At 51.1% G+C, this 15482-nt stretch overlaps 5 protein-coding genes across 5 annotated transcripts; 2 read left to right on the top strand and 3 right to left on the bottom strand.

The window, feature by feature from the left end:
• Window positions 1-406: 406 nt before the first annotated feature.
• Window positions 407-1319, top strand: VTN00DRAFT_4529 (uncharacterized protein; the record flags this gene model as incomplete). Its single annotated transcript, XM_069430966.1, has 5 exons — window positions 407-746; window positions 828-845; window positions 903-1013; window positions 1090-1208; window positions 1263-1319. 5 exons carry the CDS (start codon window positions 407-409, stop codon window positions 1317-1319), a joined length of 645 nt encoding a protein of 214 aa, XP_069290049.1.
• Window positions 1320-3033: 1714 nt separating this feature from the next.
• On the top strand, window positions 3034-5072 carry VTN00DRAFT_4530 (uncharacterized protein; the record flags this gene model as incomplete). Its single annotated transcript, XM_069430968.1, has 3 exons — window positions 3034-3227; window positions 3314-3674; window positions 3741-5072. 3 exons carry the CDS (start codon window positions 3034-3036, stop codon window positions 5070-5072), a joined length of 1887 nt encoding a protein of 628 aa, XP_069290050.1.
• Window positions 5073-5809: 737 nt separating this feature from the next.
• Window positions 5810-7213, bottom strand: VTN00DRAFT_4531 (uncharacterized protein; the record flags this gene model as incomplete). The annotated part of the gene is made up of 1 exon (XM_069430969.1): window positions 5810-7213. The coding sequence occupies one exon, from the start codon at window positions 7211-7213 to the stop codon at window positions 5810-5812; it is 1404 nt and encodes a 467-aa protein (XP_069290051.1).
• Window positions 7214-8599: 1386 nt separating this feature from the next.
• Window positions 8600-11602, bottom strand: VTN00DRAFT_4532 (uncharacterized protein; the record flags this gene model as incomplete). The annotated part of the gene is made up of 1 exon (XM_069430970.1): window positions 8600-11602. The coding sequence occupies one exon, from the start codon at window positions 11600-11602 to the stop codon at window positions 8600-8602; it is 3003 nt and encodes a 1000-aa protein (XP_069290052.1).
• Window positions 11603-12346: 744 nt separating this feature from the next.
• On the bottom strand, window positions 12347-15258 carry VTN00DRAFT_4533 (uncharacterized protein; the record flags this gene model as incomplete). The annotated part of the gene is made up of 7 exons (XM_069430971.1): window positions 12347-12661; window positions 12714-12935; window positions 12998-13423; window positions 13493-13823; window positions 13895-14248; window positions 14304-14695; window positions 14890-15258. 7 exons carry the CDS (start codon window positions 15256-15258, stop codon window positions 12347-12349), a joined length of 2409 nt encoding a protein of 802 aa, XP_069290053.1.
• Between the last annotated feature and the right edge of the window lie 224 nt (window positions 15259-15482).

Here is a 15482-nt window from a genome sequence, read left to right on the forward strand (position 1 = left end):
TGGTCTTGTCTGACCGGGCAGTCTTCTCTTCCCCAGCCTATGAGCCGTGTCCGCTGCGAAAATCCGCCCTGCCCAATCAGGCCTCTTAGAAGCGTTGCGCAGTCTTTCTTCTCCACACTGAATTATCATCTATCACAGCGCGCTCTCCTCCGCACAGTGTCACCACGCTCAAAGACGGGGCAGATCCTTTTTGCGTCGGGCCTGGCCAGCTGAGCCCTCCGCCGCCCTTCAATTACCACGGACTCCGCCACTGGTGCAATTCCGCCGTCATCTCGTGACTCTTGTGACGTCCTTTACTTCTTTGTGTCTTCCAGAACATACCAATCCTCCTCCGTTCGGATCAATCATTTTCGAGAACTTCAACTTCCTGCAGCTGGGTCCAGAAATTTACTTTGTCCCTTCAATCATGAATGACGAAAAGCCAACCCCACGTGAGGGACCAGTGACCTATGTGGTCGAGCACCTCGACCCGGAACTGGGGACTTGGTCCGCCCTCGAGTATGCCTGCATCGCTCGGGAGTCGCAAGCCGCGGGGGCAAGGTTTCTGCTGACGTCCGTGCCTGCTTCGCTGCAGTTGCCAGAGCATCTGGCCAAAACGGAGGCACTGGAGGTTGAGCAGCGCAGCGTCGAGGAGATATTTGCGGACAAGAAGTCCAAGGTCTGCCTACTAGATCCGGCTGCAAAACTCGACTTGAGCCCCTCAGATGGGGACCAGTTCGAGGTCTTTCTATTCGGTGGCATCCTCGGTGCGAAAGATCACAGGTCCCATCTACCAATTAAACGGGTAGGTTGAACTCAAAAGTGCTAACTTTATGGTCTCCGCGCAGGTGATGATCCTCCGCGAGGTGCGTCTGACAACTCTGTAGTCCCTTGTCTTGGAAGCTCCTGCTGATGACAGGTAGACCGGACTTCTGAGCTGCGGAAGAAAGGTTATGTGGGAAGACGGCTTGGACCTAAGCAGATGTCCACGGACACCGCCATCAGGGTGACACGCATGGTCGTACAGGAGAAAGGTGCCACGCTCCGTCCCTTGGTTGTTAGGAAAATCCACGTTGGAACATCAGTGGACTTACATGTATATACATATAGTTCCTCTGGATAAGATCCCGTATATCGACAACCCTGAACTCCGAATCAACGAACACGAGAGCACGGAACTACCTTTTCGATATGTCAAGGGCAGCGATGGTCGCCCAATCATGCCGGAGGTACGTCGTATACTATCTCTACCTCGAAACTTCATGAAGCTGACGCGACGAAAGGGAATGTTTGATCTGATAAAAAAGGATGCCGACCGAGGCGTGGACGACCTGTTGTGAAGTCCGTATTGGAATTCGAAGATCAAGAAAAGAACTACTGACCCAGTTCCCGAGCAGATATCAAATTTCATCAGCACAGAAAACTGCTGACGGGCCATCTGAGCCGGCTTGTGTGTTCGACCTAACAATGAGCCTGGGAGCTATTCTGCTGCAGCGCACGAAACCTAGGTCCCGAATCCTGACTAGTTCGGAAGCAACGCGCCCAGGATCCCTGCCTATACTTGCCGTCTCACAACCCTGGCAAAGTTAGGTAGACGCATGATATTCCGGACTCCTATATAGAATCTATGTGAGATTTATGACACTGATCTAACAAATATAATCTGCTAGTTGAATTCTTTAGAAATGCTTGTTAGAAACATGATTTTGATGGGGTCTAGAGCAGCCGTAGGACCTGGTAAGTCTAGAGATAGGAGTAATTCGTAACTTTCAATGTTCCGTGTGAAAGATGTTGTTTTTCATGGGGTACCCCATAGGGAAAGTCCCTTCCAAGTATATATGAGAGAATTACTTGACAGTGATAAAAAGCGACAGGAAGCTGAAGCAAGATTCTCGTCCTGAGGATTCATGTCCGTAACAATGCGAGATACTCCCGCAATGCGGCATGTTTATCAGTTCTGTCATCTGTTAGCCCGGGCATTACTGCGAGGAGTAAGACTCGCGATACCGTCAAGTTATGACGTAATTGACCTCCAGCGTTGGGAGTCAGACGGCCAGTGCTGCAACTAGGAGAAGAGAGAGTTTATTCGTGGAGCGAATCTGATACAGAAGAAAAGAAAAGCAGGACATTGAAATTTGAACCGGGGACGTTGGGATTTAGAACAAGAAAGGGAGACCTTCAGTGGACCAAGGCTTGGAACTGCACGTTAGCCTGCAGTAGTCAGGACCAAGTGGGAAATTTGGAGCAAAAGCTTATGGCTGTACGGGGTTGCTTGTAGATGGGGGAAGGTGAATACCTAACTACTCGGCATTACTCCATACAGAGTACTTCATATGCCGCAAATGGAAAAGGGTCACGACACTTGAACGACCTCTAAAACAACGGCTTCAACCCAACTTTGAGAAGTACCTGTGGCTGAAACGGAGTGACACTAAAAGTATGGAGGATTGGCAGGGTCTGTCTCGCCCGCAATGCTTGTTCGTCTGCCGCAGCCTTGGCATGTTCCTCGAGCAGAACGTCTCTGGCTGGAATGATCGACCGGCATCTAATATAGTAATTTACACAGAACGATCGCCGTGACGAGGCCTAGACCAGCGCGCGTCAGCACAAAGACTCCTGCTCAGCCACTGTTCGTTACCGTCACGTTACCACGGGGTGGACGCCCAGCGGGCCGCGGCATGCCCGGCGCCCCCCGGATCCGGAGCACAGCCTGTATTACGCCGTACACCGTCCGGAGCTGCAACGGCTGCCTTGCGAGAATGCCACGAATCTCGTATCCAAGAGCATCCCTCTCACTGTACCTCTTCCTCTTTCAAAAGTTGGCCTATTTGTGACTCCTGCCAGGGCCTCTTTGTTTCCAGGTCCCTGCACTTTTCTTGGATCTTTTCTCCATCTCCTTATATTTTCCCTTGGACGCCCCCGTCTTCCCCATTGTCCGCGCGGCGAATCCGCGGAATCGATGCCAGCCTGAGCAGCAGTCACCAAGTCCTGGAGGGACGCCTTGTCATACAATCCCCCTCTCAACAGTCCCCAATTTTTAGATTTTTTTGGGAAATGATCTCATCCTCGTTTCCCTCGTTCGGGGGCTGGAGGAGGAAGAATAGCGCTTTTGCCGCTACATCATTATGGGCTCTGCCGCTACTCCTTTTAAGCAATCTGACTTCCGCCGCGTCCAAGTCTGCAGCCGATTATTATGTCCGCTCACTCCCGGGAGCGCCAGAGGGGCCGCTCCTAAAGATGCATGCTGGGTACGCTCCCTTGTGTGCTTGCCTCTTAACGCCCGGTCCTTCTGGGGCCAGAGACCTAGTAGGATACTGACGCCTCATTCTGACAGGCACATCGAAGTGGACCCCGCAAATAATGGAAACCTCTTCTTTTGGCACTTCCAAAATCACCACATAGCTAATCGGCAGCGCACCGTCATTTGGTTGAATGGTGGACCGGGATGCAGCTCCATGGATGGCGCCTTGATGGAGGTCGGGCCTTACAGGTTGAAGGATGACCACACGCTAGAATACAATAATGGATCGTGGTACGAGTTTGCCAACATGCTCTTTGTGGATCAGCCGGTCGGTACTGGCTTCAGCTACGTGAATACGAACAGCTATCTCCATGAGTTGACGGAGATGTCCGCTCAATTCATCACGTTCTTGGTGAAGTTCTTTGAGCTGTTCCCGGAATACGAGCGCGACGATGTATGTTTTACCAGAACCGTCCTCGTGACTGTTTAACACTGGGAATTCGTCTGACGTCTCCTGCAGATATACATCGCTGGGGAATCATATGCCGGCCAACATATTCCCTACATTGCAAAAGCCATTCTCGAACGGAATCAGAAGCTCGCCCCCGGTCAACCAAAATGGAACGTCCGTGGTCTCTTGATCGGCAATGGCTGGATATCACCGGTGGAACAGTATCAGGCTTACTTGACGTTTGCCTATAAGGAAGGCCTGGTCCAGGGGGGTAGCCAGATCGCCAAGAATCTGGAAACAATGCAGTCTGTCTGCTTGTCTAAGCTGGGTGCTCCTGATGGACCAGACAAGGTCGATATTACCGACTGTGAGGCGATTCTGCAGGAACTACTCAAGTCGACCATCGATTCAGACGGCCAGTGTTACAACATGTACGACCTTCGCCTCCGTGATGAGTATCCTTCCTGTGGGATGAAATGGCCCACAGACTTGGAAAAGGTCAGGCCGTACCTGCGTCGGCCGGATGTTGTCAAAGCCTTGAACGTCAACCCGGACAAGAAAACCGGCTGGGATGAATGCTCTGGCGCTGTGAGTGGAGCCTTCCGGGCCAAGAACTCGGTGCCTTCGATACAGTTGCTCCCTGGCCTGCTCGAGTCTGGAATTAATGTCCTCCTTTTCAGCGGAGACAAGGATCTCATCTGCAACCATATCGGTACGGAGGAGCTCATCTCCAATATGAAATGGAACGGTGGAGCGGGCTTTGAGATCTCACCTGGCGTTTGGGCCCCACGACGTGACTGGACATTCGAAGGGGAGCCGGCCGGTATCTACCAGCAAGCGAGAAACCTAACCTACGTCCTCTTTTACAACGCCAGCCATATGGTTCCGTATGATGTCCCCCGCCGGAGCCGGGACATGTTCGATCGTTTCGTCAAAGTGGATATCGCCAGCATCGGTGGCCAGCCTGCGGATTCGCGCATAGATGGCGAGAAGCTGCCTCAGACTTCCGTGGGCGGCCATCCCAATAGCACTGCCGCCGAGCAGCAGGCGAAGGAGAAGCTGAAGGAGGCGGAGTGGAAGGCGTATGCCAAGTCCGGCGAGACAGTGCTCCTCGTTGTCATTATCGGTGTGTCTCTCTGGGGATTCCTTATCTGGCGCAGTCGCCGCCGTCACCGCAGTTACCGTCGCGATGTCTACCAGCATGGCAGCTCCAACAGCGGCTCAATCCTGGAGCGTTTCCGCAACAAGCGTTCCGAGGCTGCTGACGTTGAAGCCGGGGACTTTGACGAGTCTGAGCTAGACCATCTCCAGTCTCCGTCGGAGACGGGGGGCGAGCGCTATGCAGTTGGAGAAGAAAACAGCGACGAGGAAGATCACGACCATCGAAAGGAAACCCGTTAGCGAGCGGACCAACCTGGCGGACAAAGATCAGAGATGAGCGGAGCTTTCTCTTCTTTTGCTTCCCCTATATCTCACTGCATTTGTTTTCGGGCGCATTCTGTATATAGTACCTAAATATGGATTGACCATGAGGCCTGCAGGCTTCATACGCTACGATCCATGGAAGGGCGCAAAACTGTATGAGATCTGTTCTATCCTTTGTTATTCTCTATCTTCTTTTTTTCCGCGGTTCTTTGTTCCTTTTCGAGGGTCGAGTCGAGTTTCGGGCAATATTGACATGATTACCTACATATGATTATTATTATCGCTCAACATTCAGCTTTTATCATTGTATGACTTGTTTTTCTTGACCTTTGCACAGCAGGAGAGAGATAGATAGAGCACTATCCCACGCCAGGCAGGCAGGCAGGCAGGTAAATAGGTATCTTGCATTTGAGTATAGATCTCAATATATATGAGTATACATGTTTTTTCATTCGCTTGTCTTCGTGAAAATGGACATCTATCATTCTTTTTTCTCCCTTTCGTATCCCACTCGACCGACCGACCAGTAACCGGTGATTAGATCTATATATACACATAGGTACATAACCTAGGTATACCACCAACCGATCAATCAGGAATATCATGATGCATCGTAGAACAATTGGAACATACTTGGAAGTTCCACTTTCGGATCTATCTGTTTTTTATTCATTTTTCTCTCTTATTTCTCGTTCTCTTGGAATATAATCCCGCTATTGCTCCACCGTCCAGACTTTGATACTACCGTCGTCCGCCGTCGTGATCAGGACATCTTCCTCTCCCCCGGCGGAGGAGAAGTCGCTGTTCTTCTGTTCCTGTTGTTGCCTTCGACGGTCCGCACGCTTCGCCCAGCAGATGTGGTTGATTTCGTAGATGCCATGTGCGGCCTCCATCGTGGCGAGAATGGACCATTCGGTTCGCAATCGTCGGTCAGCACTACCGGCATCGGTGGATTCTGTGTCCATCTTATCGGCATCGGCGTCGCCATCACTGTCTGCTACTGCGGTGGAAGCAGTCGTGGGGACGAATCGCTCCTCGTATACTACGATCCTGCCATCCGCACCCGTGGACGCGACGAGGCCGCTCCGCTTGCTCCACGCAACAGCGTAGATGGACAGATCGTGGGCCCGCGGCAGCACGGCTTCTTCGTCCCAAGTCTCGTCGATGCCGACGGGACGGATGATGCTTGGGATCCCGGAGGAGCTTGATGACGGTTGCTGTTTTGGCCGCCGGCGCCATACACGGACCGTCCGGTCATCAGAGCAGGAGACGAGTCGTGGACCTGAGAGGGCGTGTTGTTCTCTCCATCTTGCCGGTAGCGAAGAAGCCTCTTCTTCTCCTGACTCTTCTTTGACTGACCGTGTCGACGGTACATTGTCTACCCCTTCCCAGTCGACGGTCCAGACGGTCCCCTCGTGGCCCTTGATGCATGCCACCTGACCCCAGTCATCAATGTCTTCCCTCCACATCCGTATCGTGTCGTCATAGCTCGCACTGGCAAGGCACTCCTCGACCGGGTGCCACGCCACGCACTTGACATCCCCGGAGTGCTCCTGGAGCACTGCGACCGTCTCAAAGTTATTGTCCCCGTCGTCGAGATCTTCCCAGATCCATATCGACTTGTCGCGCGAGCATGTCGCGAGCAACGTCCCCGACGGCGACCACGAGACGGATTTCACCTCGCTGTCGTGGCCGTCAAGAAGCACCGCGAACCGCCATTCCTCATCATCGTCGTCCTCGTCGTCACCACGCGGGCCCCGCCCGTTCGGAGGAGAATCTTCGTCGTCAACCCCCCAGCCTGCACTACCGCCATCTTCCCTCCCGTAGCTGTCCCACCGCCGCCAGATCCCCACTGTTGCGTCGAAGCTGCCCGTCGCGAGAACGCTCTCCCCCTTGACGAGCGGCTTCCAGGCGCAGCTCCGCACGCTGCGCTTGTGACCGCCGGATACCGTCGAGAGGAGATTGAAGTTGGTCAGAGAATAGATCCGCACAGTCTTATCCGAGCTGCAGGTCGCGACGATGGGGAGACTTGGGTGTGGAGCCGTTAGCCATGTCCGCTCGAGGGAGGGAGGGGTAAGGTTGGAGAGGAAGGAGAGTGTGGCGGTCTTCGAGGCCATGGCGTGCGCCGGGTTTCCTTGCGCTCTTGAATTAAGTACAAAAAAGATTTTTGTCGCTGCCGTCTGTATGTGGTGATGGACCGGTTGCCTTGTGGAGTTGGTCGATGGATGAAAGGTAGATAAGCAACCCCCAGGCGGGTTGTTAAAAAAAGCGATCTGATTTGCTCCCTGGTGTGTAGAAAAGACTGATATTCTCCTCTTGGGTAATTCCAATGAGAAAGCCAGGAATAAAGACGACGTGTGGAGGAACGAAATGGGGTGTACCTGCGGGAAGTCCTTCAGGAGGAGAGGTAGGTATTACGAATAAGTCTAATCAAAAATTAAAAGCGGAAGAGCGAACAAGATGCTGGCGGAGGCACATGACAGACAAGTAGGTGGGGGAGGGGAAGGAGAACTTTTCTGTCTTTCCCAGGACTATCTGACCAAGCCCATTGTCCCCAAAGTTTGTGATGTCTTGCCCCGCGCAATTGAAGCGTGAAGGTGGATCGGATCGATCGATGGTCGTGGACTTTACGGCGCTGCGGCATCCGACTGTGACATCACCTGGTTGGACACCGCTGTCTTTTAGATACCATAACTCATGTATGTACCTGGATATGCTATCCTTTGCACTTCATCTTTTCGTATACCATTCTCAATATAGAAAATATCCTTTTTTCATTCATTTGTTCAAGGTAGAAATATCAAACGCTGAATATCGTCTGGTCTAGTCCTTTGGCGGGCTACATGGATTACATGCGCAGTAGGTACCCATCAGTACCTAGCTATTAATTCAAACCAGTTCCACAATGCTACATAGCAGACGTGTGACAAACAATTTCTTCATCGCCTCCTGCTAAAGCCAAGGAATGCGGAAACAGATATGGGAATCTCCATCTAACTGGATCGGCTCATGCCCGTCGAAGGCAGCAGTTCGATGTAACTGAGTCAGTAGCCAGGAAAGAGTCTACGGAATTACTACCTTGTGATGGTTGGAATAGGGATGGAAATGGGTTTAACGGCAGACAGGCCAAGCAGCTTAGGGGATCAACGAAACCTCCAGATAACGCCGAGGACAAATGCTATTGCAATAGAAACCCGAAAGCAATCAATCGCTGATATCATAAAGCAGCAATACGTGATTGATTCATGAATAGCGATCCAAAAACAGATTATACCAAAGATTCCCTATGAGAAAGGCATGAGCTGTCCATCCATCCTAGGAGTGCTCCCTGAACTTGCTGAACATCCTGTAGGAAATTCCTATGGGCCCATACTGTCCAGTGTTAATTACTCTCCCATTACCTCGTCCTATCCGTTACCTCTTTCTTCAAAGTGGAAAAACCCAATATATAAAAGCAGAAAGCCCATAAACATAAAAACCAACGAAAATAACCGACACCTCAATTACTCCTGTTCTCGAGGGGCTATTTCATTCCGCACCCGCTCGTAAACCATACCGTGACAAAGCCAGTCGACTTCCCTCACTTTCTCCAGCTCTTCAACCAGCTTCCCAACCTGGTTCACAAACTCCGGCATTCCTGCTGCTGCTAAACTCTGGCTAGCGGTCGTAGTGGTACGCACCCTTTCACTTGCACTGGAAGCGCCGAGGCGGGTAAGAACGTGAGCCCGCAAGCGGGAAAGGATGAGGCGAGCAACTGGATCAGTAAAGGTCGCTGGACAAGTCAAGGACTCGTTGGAAGAGGACGAACTGGACGACTCTGCCGAAGATGAAGTTGGCGGGGCCGTTTCTGTAAATATTTCAACAGATGGCTGGCCTGTTACCGAAGAAGCAGCTACAGCCGAGGCAGCAGCAGCGGGCGGGAGAACACGCCTAATAGTCGCTGCAAGCTGAGACCTAGCAGCGGCCGGCATAGGATGCGTCGATTCAAGAATAGATTGTATTCGATCTGGTTTGATATCTCTGAAGTCAAGTGAGACAATGCGGTCCGCTTCAGCTTTCCATTGCGATCTGACATCGCGCTTAAGGAGGTTCTTTGCAGTCAGCAGAATCGAAGCTGTCGCGACAATATTGAAAGCTTTGGAATGGAGTCTCTCCAATCTTTGACGATCCAGATCCAGCGTCTCCGGGATAAGCTCTTCTGACACAGGAGCATTGCTAAAAACAAGATCGACAAGCCCTTGTGCATAGATCTTGGCTGCGGGTGGCTGAGGTTCGACGTTTGCATTCTCGGTATCACGCTTCTTCATCTCGTCGATTACAACGGCCCGATTAGTTCGCCAAAACCGTCTGGTCTTTCCTAGCCCTATTGATCCGTCCTGGACACCTCTGTCAAATGTTCTCTGTTCATACCCTGGCGCCTCTTGGATGAGCTGAGGAGCTGCGACATGAATCATGAAGTTTGTGTGGTCCAGCGATAACAAATCAATTATCTCCATTAGCCTCGCGAGACGATCAATTGCATCTCGAGATTTGTCCTCTGCGAAGGCTTTGACCTCGGGGTCACGATAAGGCGCGCAAAGTTTAGGTAAAATAGTGCTCATGAAATCGAAGAAAGCATCATAGGAAAATGTTCCGGTTTTACACTGGTTTTCAATCAATTTGGGATCCAAGACCTCACTTATAAGCACATGAAGTGAGTTCCCTGGCCTGAGAGAACGCAACAGCCTGTCTTGAATAACGGTAGCCATTGCAACAGTCCAGTTGGTGCCTAGTCCGGCATCAACGTCCCTCCGCATCATGTCGCACATATGCTTCATGATCTGTTTCCGTGGCTCTGTGTAGGGAGCCTGATCGATTTTAAATTCCTTGTTAATAAGGAGTTCATGCACTAAGACCCGGTTCTCTGGAAGAGCGGTTAAGGCTTTGGTAAATCGCTCATGCGGAGAGATCCTTTGCTTGTCAAATTCCTGAACGACTGCACTGTCGACGTTGTTGAAGGACTCGCTGATGGGTGAAGGCACACTTTCTGGAAGGAGTTCAGTCGATGAGGGCGGAACTTCGGCAGACCGCGGGATGGCCTGTTTGGAAGATGCAGTACGTTTCCTCTCCCTCTTGGCTTTCCTTAAAGCTTCTCTTACCATCTGCATCGCCTTTTCAGGGCCCGCAAGACGTTTCAACTTGGCCAGTAGGAGAATCTGGTTTTGCCTGATGCCCTGTTGGTAGTCGTCCGCAACTCCTCCATCCCGATCATCTTTCACAGTTTGCCATATAAGCTCCAATTCGATGAACTGGGCTAGCATAATTTCAATCAACACAGTAGAATCATGTGCCTTCCATGCGTGAAAAGCAGAAAAGAACACATTGTACGATTCGCATAGAGCTTGTAGTTCTGTTGAAATGGATGCAGGGGAACAACATCCGGATGACAGCTGGGTAGTAACCTGCTCAAAGGCAACAAGCAAGTCCCGTCCTTTTGCGATCAAATCCTGCTCTTGCTCCCCGTTACTGCTTAGGACTTGGGTAGGATGAGCCAAGATTAGGTAGCTGCTGAGAAAGGTGCGGACAGCTCCTCGTTCACCCATAGTGCCGCTCTCCATATCCTGGAGCCCACACAATCGAAGGACCTTTGCCATAGTGTCCAATACATTTTCCTGTGAAAGGAAGGCCCCAACATCATCGAACGTCATTGCTCGGATACGTTCGAGTGAGAGATTGAGCGCACGGAAGTTGTTCATGACTACCCTTGAATAATGGGCTCTCCAGGCCTTCTGTATTATCTTCGCGGCGGCATCACGGGTGAGAGACTTGATAACTGTTTTCACTATTTTCTTCTCCTCCGCTGCAGGTAAGCTAGAAGTGCGATGCCGCCGCTGATTCTGTTGATATAGCAGCCTCCTTTTCTCGGCTTCCGCAAACTTCTCAGCCATCTCCAGCCGAAGTCGAGCATGCTCCGCAGCCTTCCTCTCCTTATTATCTTCGGCCTTCTTCTTTGCCCGCCTTACCTCCTCTTCACACTTGGCGGTGATCTCTGCAAGAAGTCGCTCACGTGCTTGTTGTGCGGCCAACGCTCTCTCCTCTCTTTGCAGGTTCCTAGTGGCAGCCTTCGCAAGCGCAGCACGGAGTCTGACTTTCTCGGCATGTACTGCTCTGTCTGCAAGTCGCGCCTTACGACTTTCGATAATCGAAGCTCGCCGCAGGTGTTGTGCAACATGATCACTTTGTGGTCCTCCATGTGAAGACACGTTGGAATGATGAGAATGCAAGGAGGATATTGAGCTGCGACGGGACGATACGGAGGATGCGCGCCTGCCTTTACTTGACTTTCTGTAGAAACGCGCGGCAATATGAGGCGGTAAAGTCAGCGGTTGTGCCTGCTCGTCGGACAGCATTTCGACGTCCTGCTCGTCGGAAGAGTCGGCTGGCGTGGTTGGGCCAGCGTCGGGTAGCTGAATTTCGATGTCGGAATTGCGGCGGATCATGTTTGGAACGTGGAGGAGCTGGACCATTAGGACTGCGGAACGGAACGACGCAAGTGTGCTCGGTCAATGTGAATAAAATAAAACAAAAATATGCCTTTCTCTCATCCAGACAAAAAAGAGCAGCCCTACTTCCAGATTTACTGTTGGGGCATTTCCAGGTCGGGGGGAGGGGGACTGGGGCTGCTAGAGATCCGTGCTTGTTTCAGGCGGCGAAGTAAGATAGCAAGGGATTTGAGCGAACGCAGGTCGACGGCTTCACCAAGCCACCGACCCACACAAAGCAGGACAGGTCGAAAATGTACGGATTGAATAGGTACCTAGGTAGAAGGAAAGAGAAAGAAGCGAACGAAAGGGATAGAAAGCAAGGGAGGCGCGGAGACGAGAGGGAGCAGATGATGTCGCTCGTGGCGAGCTTCTGACACAACGTCACGAGTGCGGCAGCGGCATGTCGCTTAGCTAAGCCGTCTAGCCCCTTCCACGGTGATAGCAGCGCTCCTAGTACTAGTATCGATAAAGGCGATACAAGTATGATATCAGTGCTGCATATGCGACTACTAGTGCTTCAACCTATTCCCAATGAGGTAATCTCACGATCGCAACCGATTAAAAAGCTTTTGTTGTCTTGTTAACATTGGCAGAAATGTGTAGGGAATATTTTTCGTACGTGACCACGTCGAGGGGTTTTTTTTGAATCCATTATCAGAAAACAGATTTAAATCCATTGGACAATGTAGCAATAGCAGGCATCTACCTTTTTGTCCATCATCTAGCCTACTCTACACGAAGTCCCACCCTCATATGGCCCTTGCCTCCTCTATTGGCACGCATGTAATACGGAATGAAGCATAAGTCTCTTTTCTCTTGCGCGTGAACTGTATTTCTGTCGGCGGTCCCATTGACAGTGTCACGGACAGCGTGGTTGCTACAGCTCTCTACCACGTGGCTAGATTCCGCCACAATCTGGTCCTCCCAAGCAGAGAGGTCCAGTTCGCCTTTCATTCCTTTTTCTGCAGTTATGGCGATGTATCCATCTGGTTCAAATCGCTTTTCTTCGCGCAGGGGAGCGTGGGTGTCGAAGATAGTCGTCTGGCTATGCGTTAACAATGCCCGACCTATTTTCAATCCACGGCTGCTTTACCTTGAAATGATTTCTTTCCCAGGGATTATCTACGTCCTCGACGCAATACACTATTGGCCCTCGACACACGTATGCAACCGGTTGCATAGTCAGAGGATTCGGCCGCACGATCCTGGGGCGCATTGGAAGGTTAATGCTGAATCGCGGGTTCTCTTGGATCCATGATGGGCTTAGAAACAGATACCCACTCCGGATGTCAAGGTTATCCGGCCTGGGAATAAGCTACATGATATCTCAGCTTGCGTTCCTATGATTGCATGGACACTTGAATTATCTATACTTACCTCACAAGACGGAGCCCAGTCAGGGACTCTCAGTCTGAGGTTTACTTCAACAGGAGGCCCATTGATTGTGATATCGAAGGTAACATTTCCGTCCCAAGGCCAATCTGTATTCTGTTTTATCTCAAGCGTTGAGCTGGACACCTGAAGCCTAAGGATCGCAGAGGTATATAGATGTACGTTTATCGTTGCTCTTCGCTCGTCGATAGTGGAACTCCAAACATAGCCTCCAAGACAGCCAAGTGTGCGAGTAACGTTAGGAGGACAGCATGAAACCTCGAACCACTCGAAGCGCCGAGACAGATCATTTCCTGATGATGCGAGCTGGTTTACATATGTAAACGCTTTTCCGTCTAGGCTCATTCCAGTCAAGACCGCGTTGTACAGGCAGAGCTCTAAAACATCTCCAAAGTGACTATCCAGGTTGATCTAGGGAGCGTCTTTAGTATTGGCGTTCTGCGTGGGAATATAGCCATGAGATCTAGGTGATAAACTCACCTGCAGAAGTCGTTCAGCAAACGTCATCACCCCAATCGCAGCACAAGTCTCTGCATAGCAGCCGCCTTCGTCGGTTCCTTGAGGGAGAAAATAGTCGATTCCGAATCCCTCCCACTGCTTTATTGCGCCGATACCGCCAGTTACGTATGTCTTCTTCTCGATCATGTTCGACCAAAGCCGTTTCAGAGCAGGCATGTATTTCATTCCAACCTGACTTTCAGGAGCGAACATGCGCACTAAGTCTGCAACAGCGGTAAGAAGATACATCGCCCGTACTGAATGTCCCTCTATCGTCTCTTGCTCTATGATTGGCACGTGGGCCTGATGATACCTGTCCCGCAGGTCAGAAAATTGCCCATGATCGACAATGCAGGCTGAGATGAGTGAAACGAGAAACCCTACCAATAGCTTCTTCTAATTGGATAGTAATATGGAGTCTCATTTTCTGGCTGGCCCCTCTCCTCCGCCTCGACGTCATAATAGTGCCGTCCTCCTTTCCCGCCTTTTGGATTTCCTCTCTCTTCAATAAAAAAGCGAGCCAGCTGTAGATGTTTCTGATTTCCTGTCACTTTATACAACCGTAAGAGGGCCAGTTCAATCTCAGGATGTCCAGGATAGCCGCGCTTTTGATCAGGTCCATTTCCAAAGGTCGCAGCTAGTAAATCCACATACTTAAGGATAGGTGACATGAGAGAGTCATCTCCATAGTGTCGCTGGTGTGCAATTGCTGCTTCGATAAGATGACCCGCATTATACCTGGTGACCGGACGAACTCTTAGCAGTTATCCCTATGAAATGGCCTGGGACCTACAATTCATGCATGTCTTTCAGGTTTGTGAATCTCTTTCCCGGCTCGACAACGGTATAATGGATATTGAGATAACCGTCTTCCATCTGAGCTCCTTGGATCATCTGCACTAATTCCTTTACTGCTGCGTTGATTTCGTCGTCCTGTTGGTCCATCAAGAAATAGCACGCGCCCTCTATCCACTTGGCGACGTCCGAATCCCAGAATAGATGATTTGGAATTGGCCAAATGGTTGGCGGATCCGAATAGCTTGGATGCCATCTCAGTTTAAATGCATCGTATCGCCCAGTGCTTTTCAGCATCTGTAGCTGATGACGAAGAGTGTTCGACCGAACCACCAGACGACGACGGGCCCAGAAGGAGCCCGGTGCGAATGTCGTTGCATGGAAGCTTTCCTGCGGATATTCCATAGTGAGACTGAAGACAGAACAGGTTCCCCGCTATGAGTTCTTCCGACTGCAATTGTCGATCTCTCTGGCGCACTGGATTATTATTGGGTCAGGTGGCTACCAAGAAGGCACGAAAAGACGTCCAGTGTGCACTACCTAAGAGGAACTCTTCGGCTGTCAAAGCACTGGATTATCCTTACGTCGTACGCTTTGGCTCGAGTGAGGTAACCTTGTATATGGTCACCTAGCGAAAAGAGAGCAGCACGTCGACGCTGCGTCTTCGAAGTCTGTGCCATGGCCTCGGCAGCCAGCCGCTCCTTATACCTCTCTCGGACCTTCAGTGGAATCAGCCAAAAAGTGGAGAAGAGAAACAAGTCTCCTCTCAGAGACACCAATATCCTCCACCACCGCGGCTGACTGTAGAAGATCTTCCCTATACCTGGATCCAAAACGGCAAATCTCCGGCGGAACTTCCTCCTTGACACTCCATTCTCCGGCGGGGCGTCCACTGTTGCCAGTGTGAAATGGAAGTCTTCCCACTTCGTGATAGCGAAGTCACCCCTATCCATGCGGAGTTCGTCCCTCCTTGAAGCGGCGCACTTTCGTCGGCAGGCCACATGCTGCGGCGAGCGTGCGGGATGAGTGTATCTTCGGGGGGGGGGGGAGCCCCAGATCTGCCCACGAGCCCGGGCTTGAAATGTGGGGTTCCGAGGCACTTTTGACAATGATCAAAGTATATATGACTGGAATGCAGTTAGCCATGATATCTGAATTGTAGTTAATCATTGTAGCG

The sequence above is a fragment of the Thermoascus crustaceus genome (assembly GCF_041956765.1).
Source record: "Thermoascus crustaceus strain CBS 181.67 unplaced genomic scaffold VTN00scaffold_2, whole genome shotgun sequence".
NCBI lineage: Eukaryota > Fungi > Ascomycota > Eurotiomycetes > Eurotiales > Thermoascaceae > Thermoascus > Thermoascus crustaceus.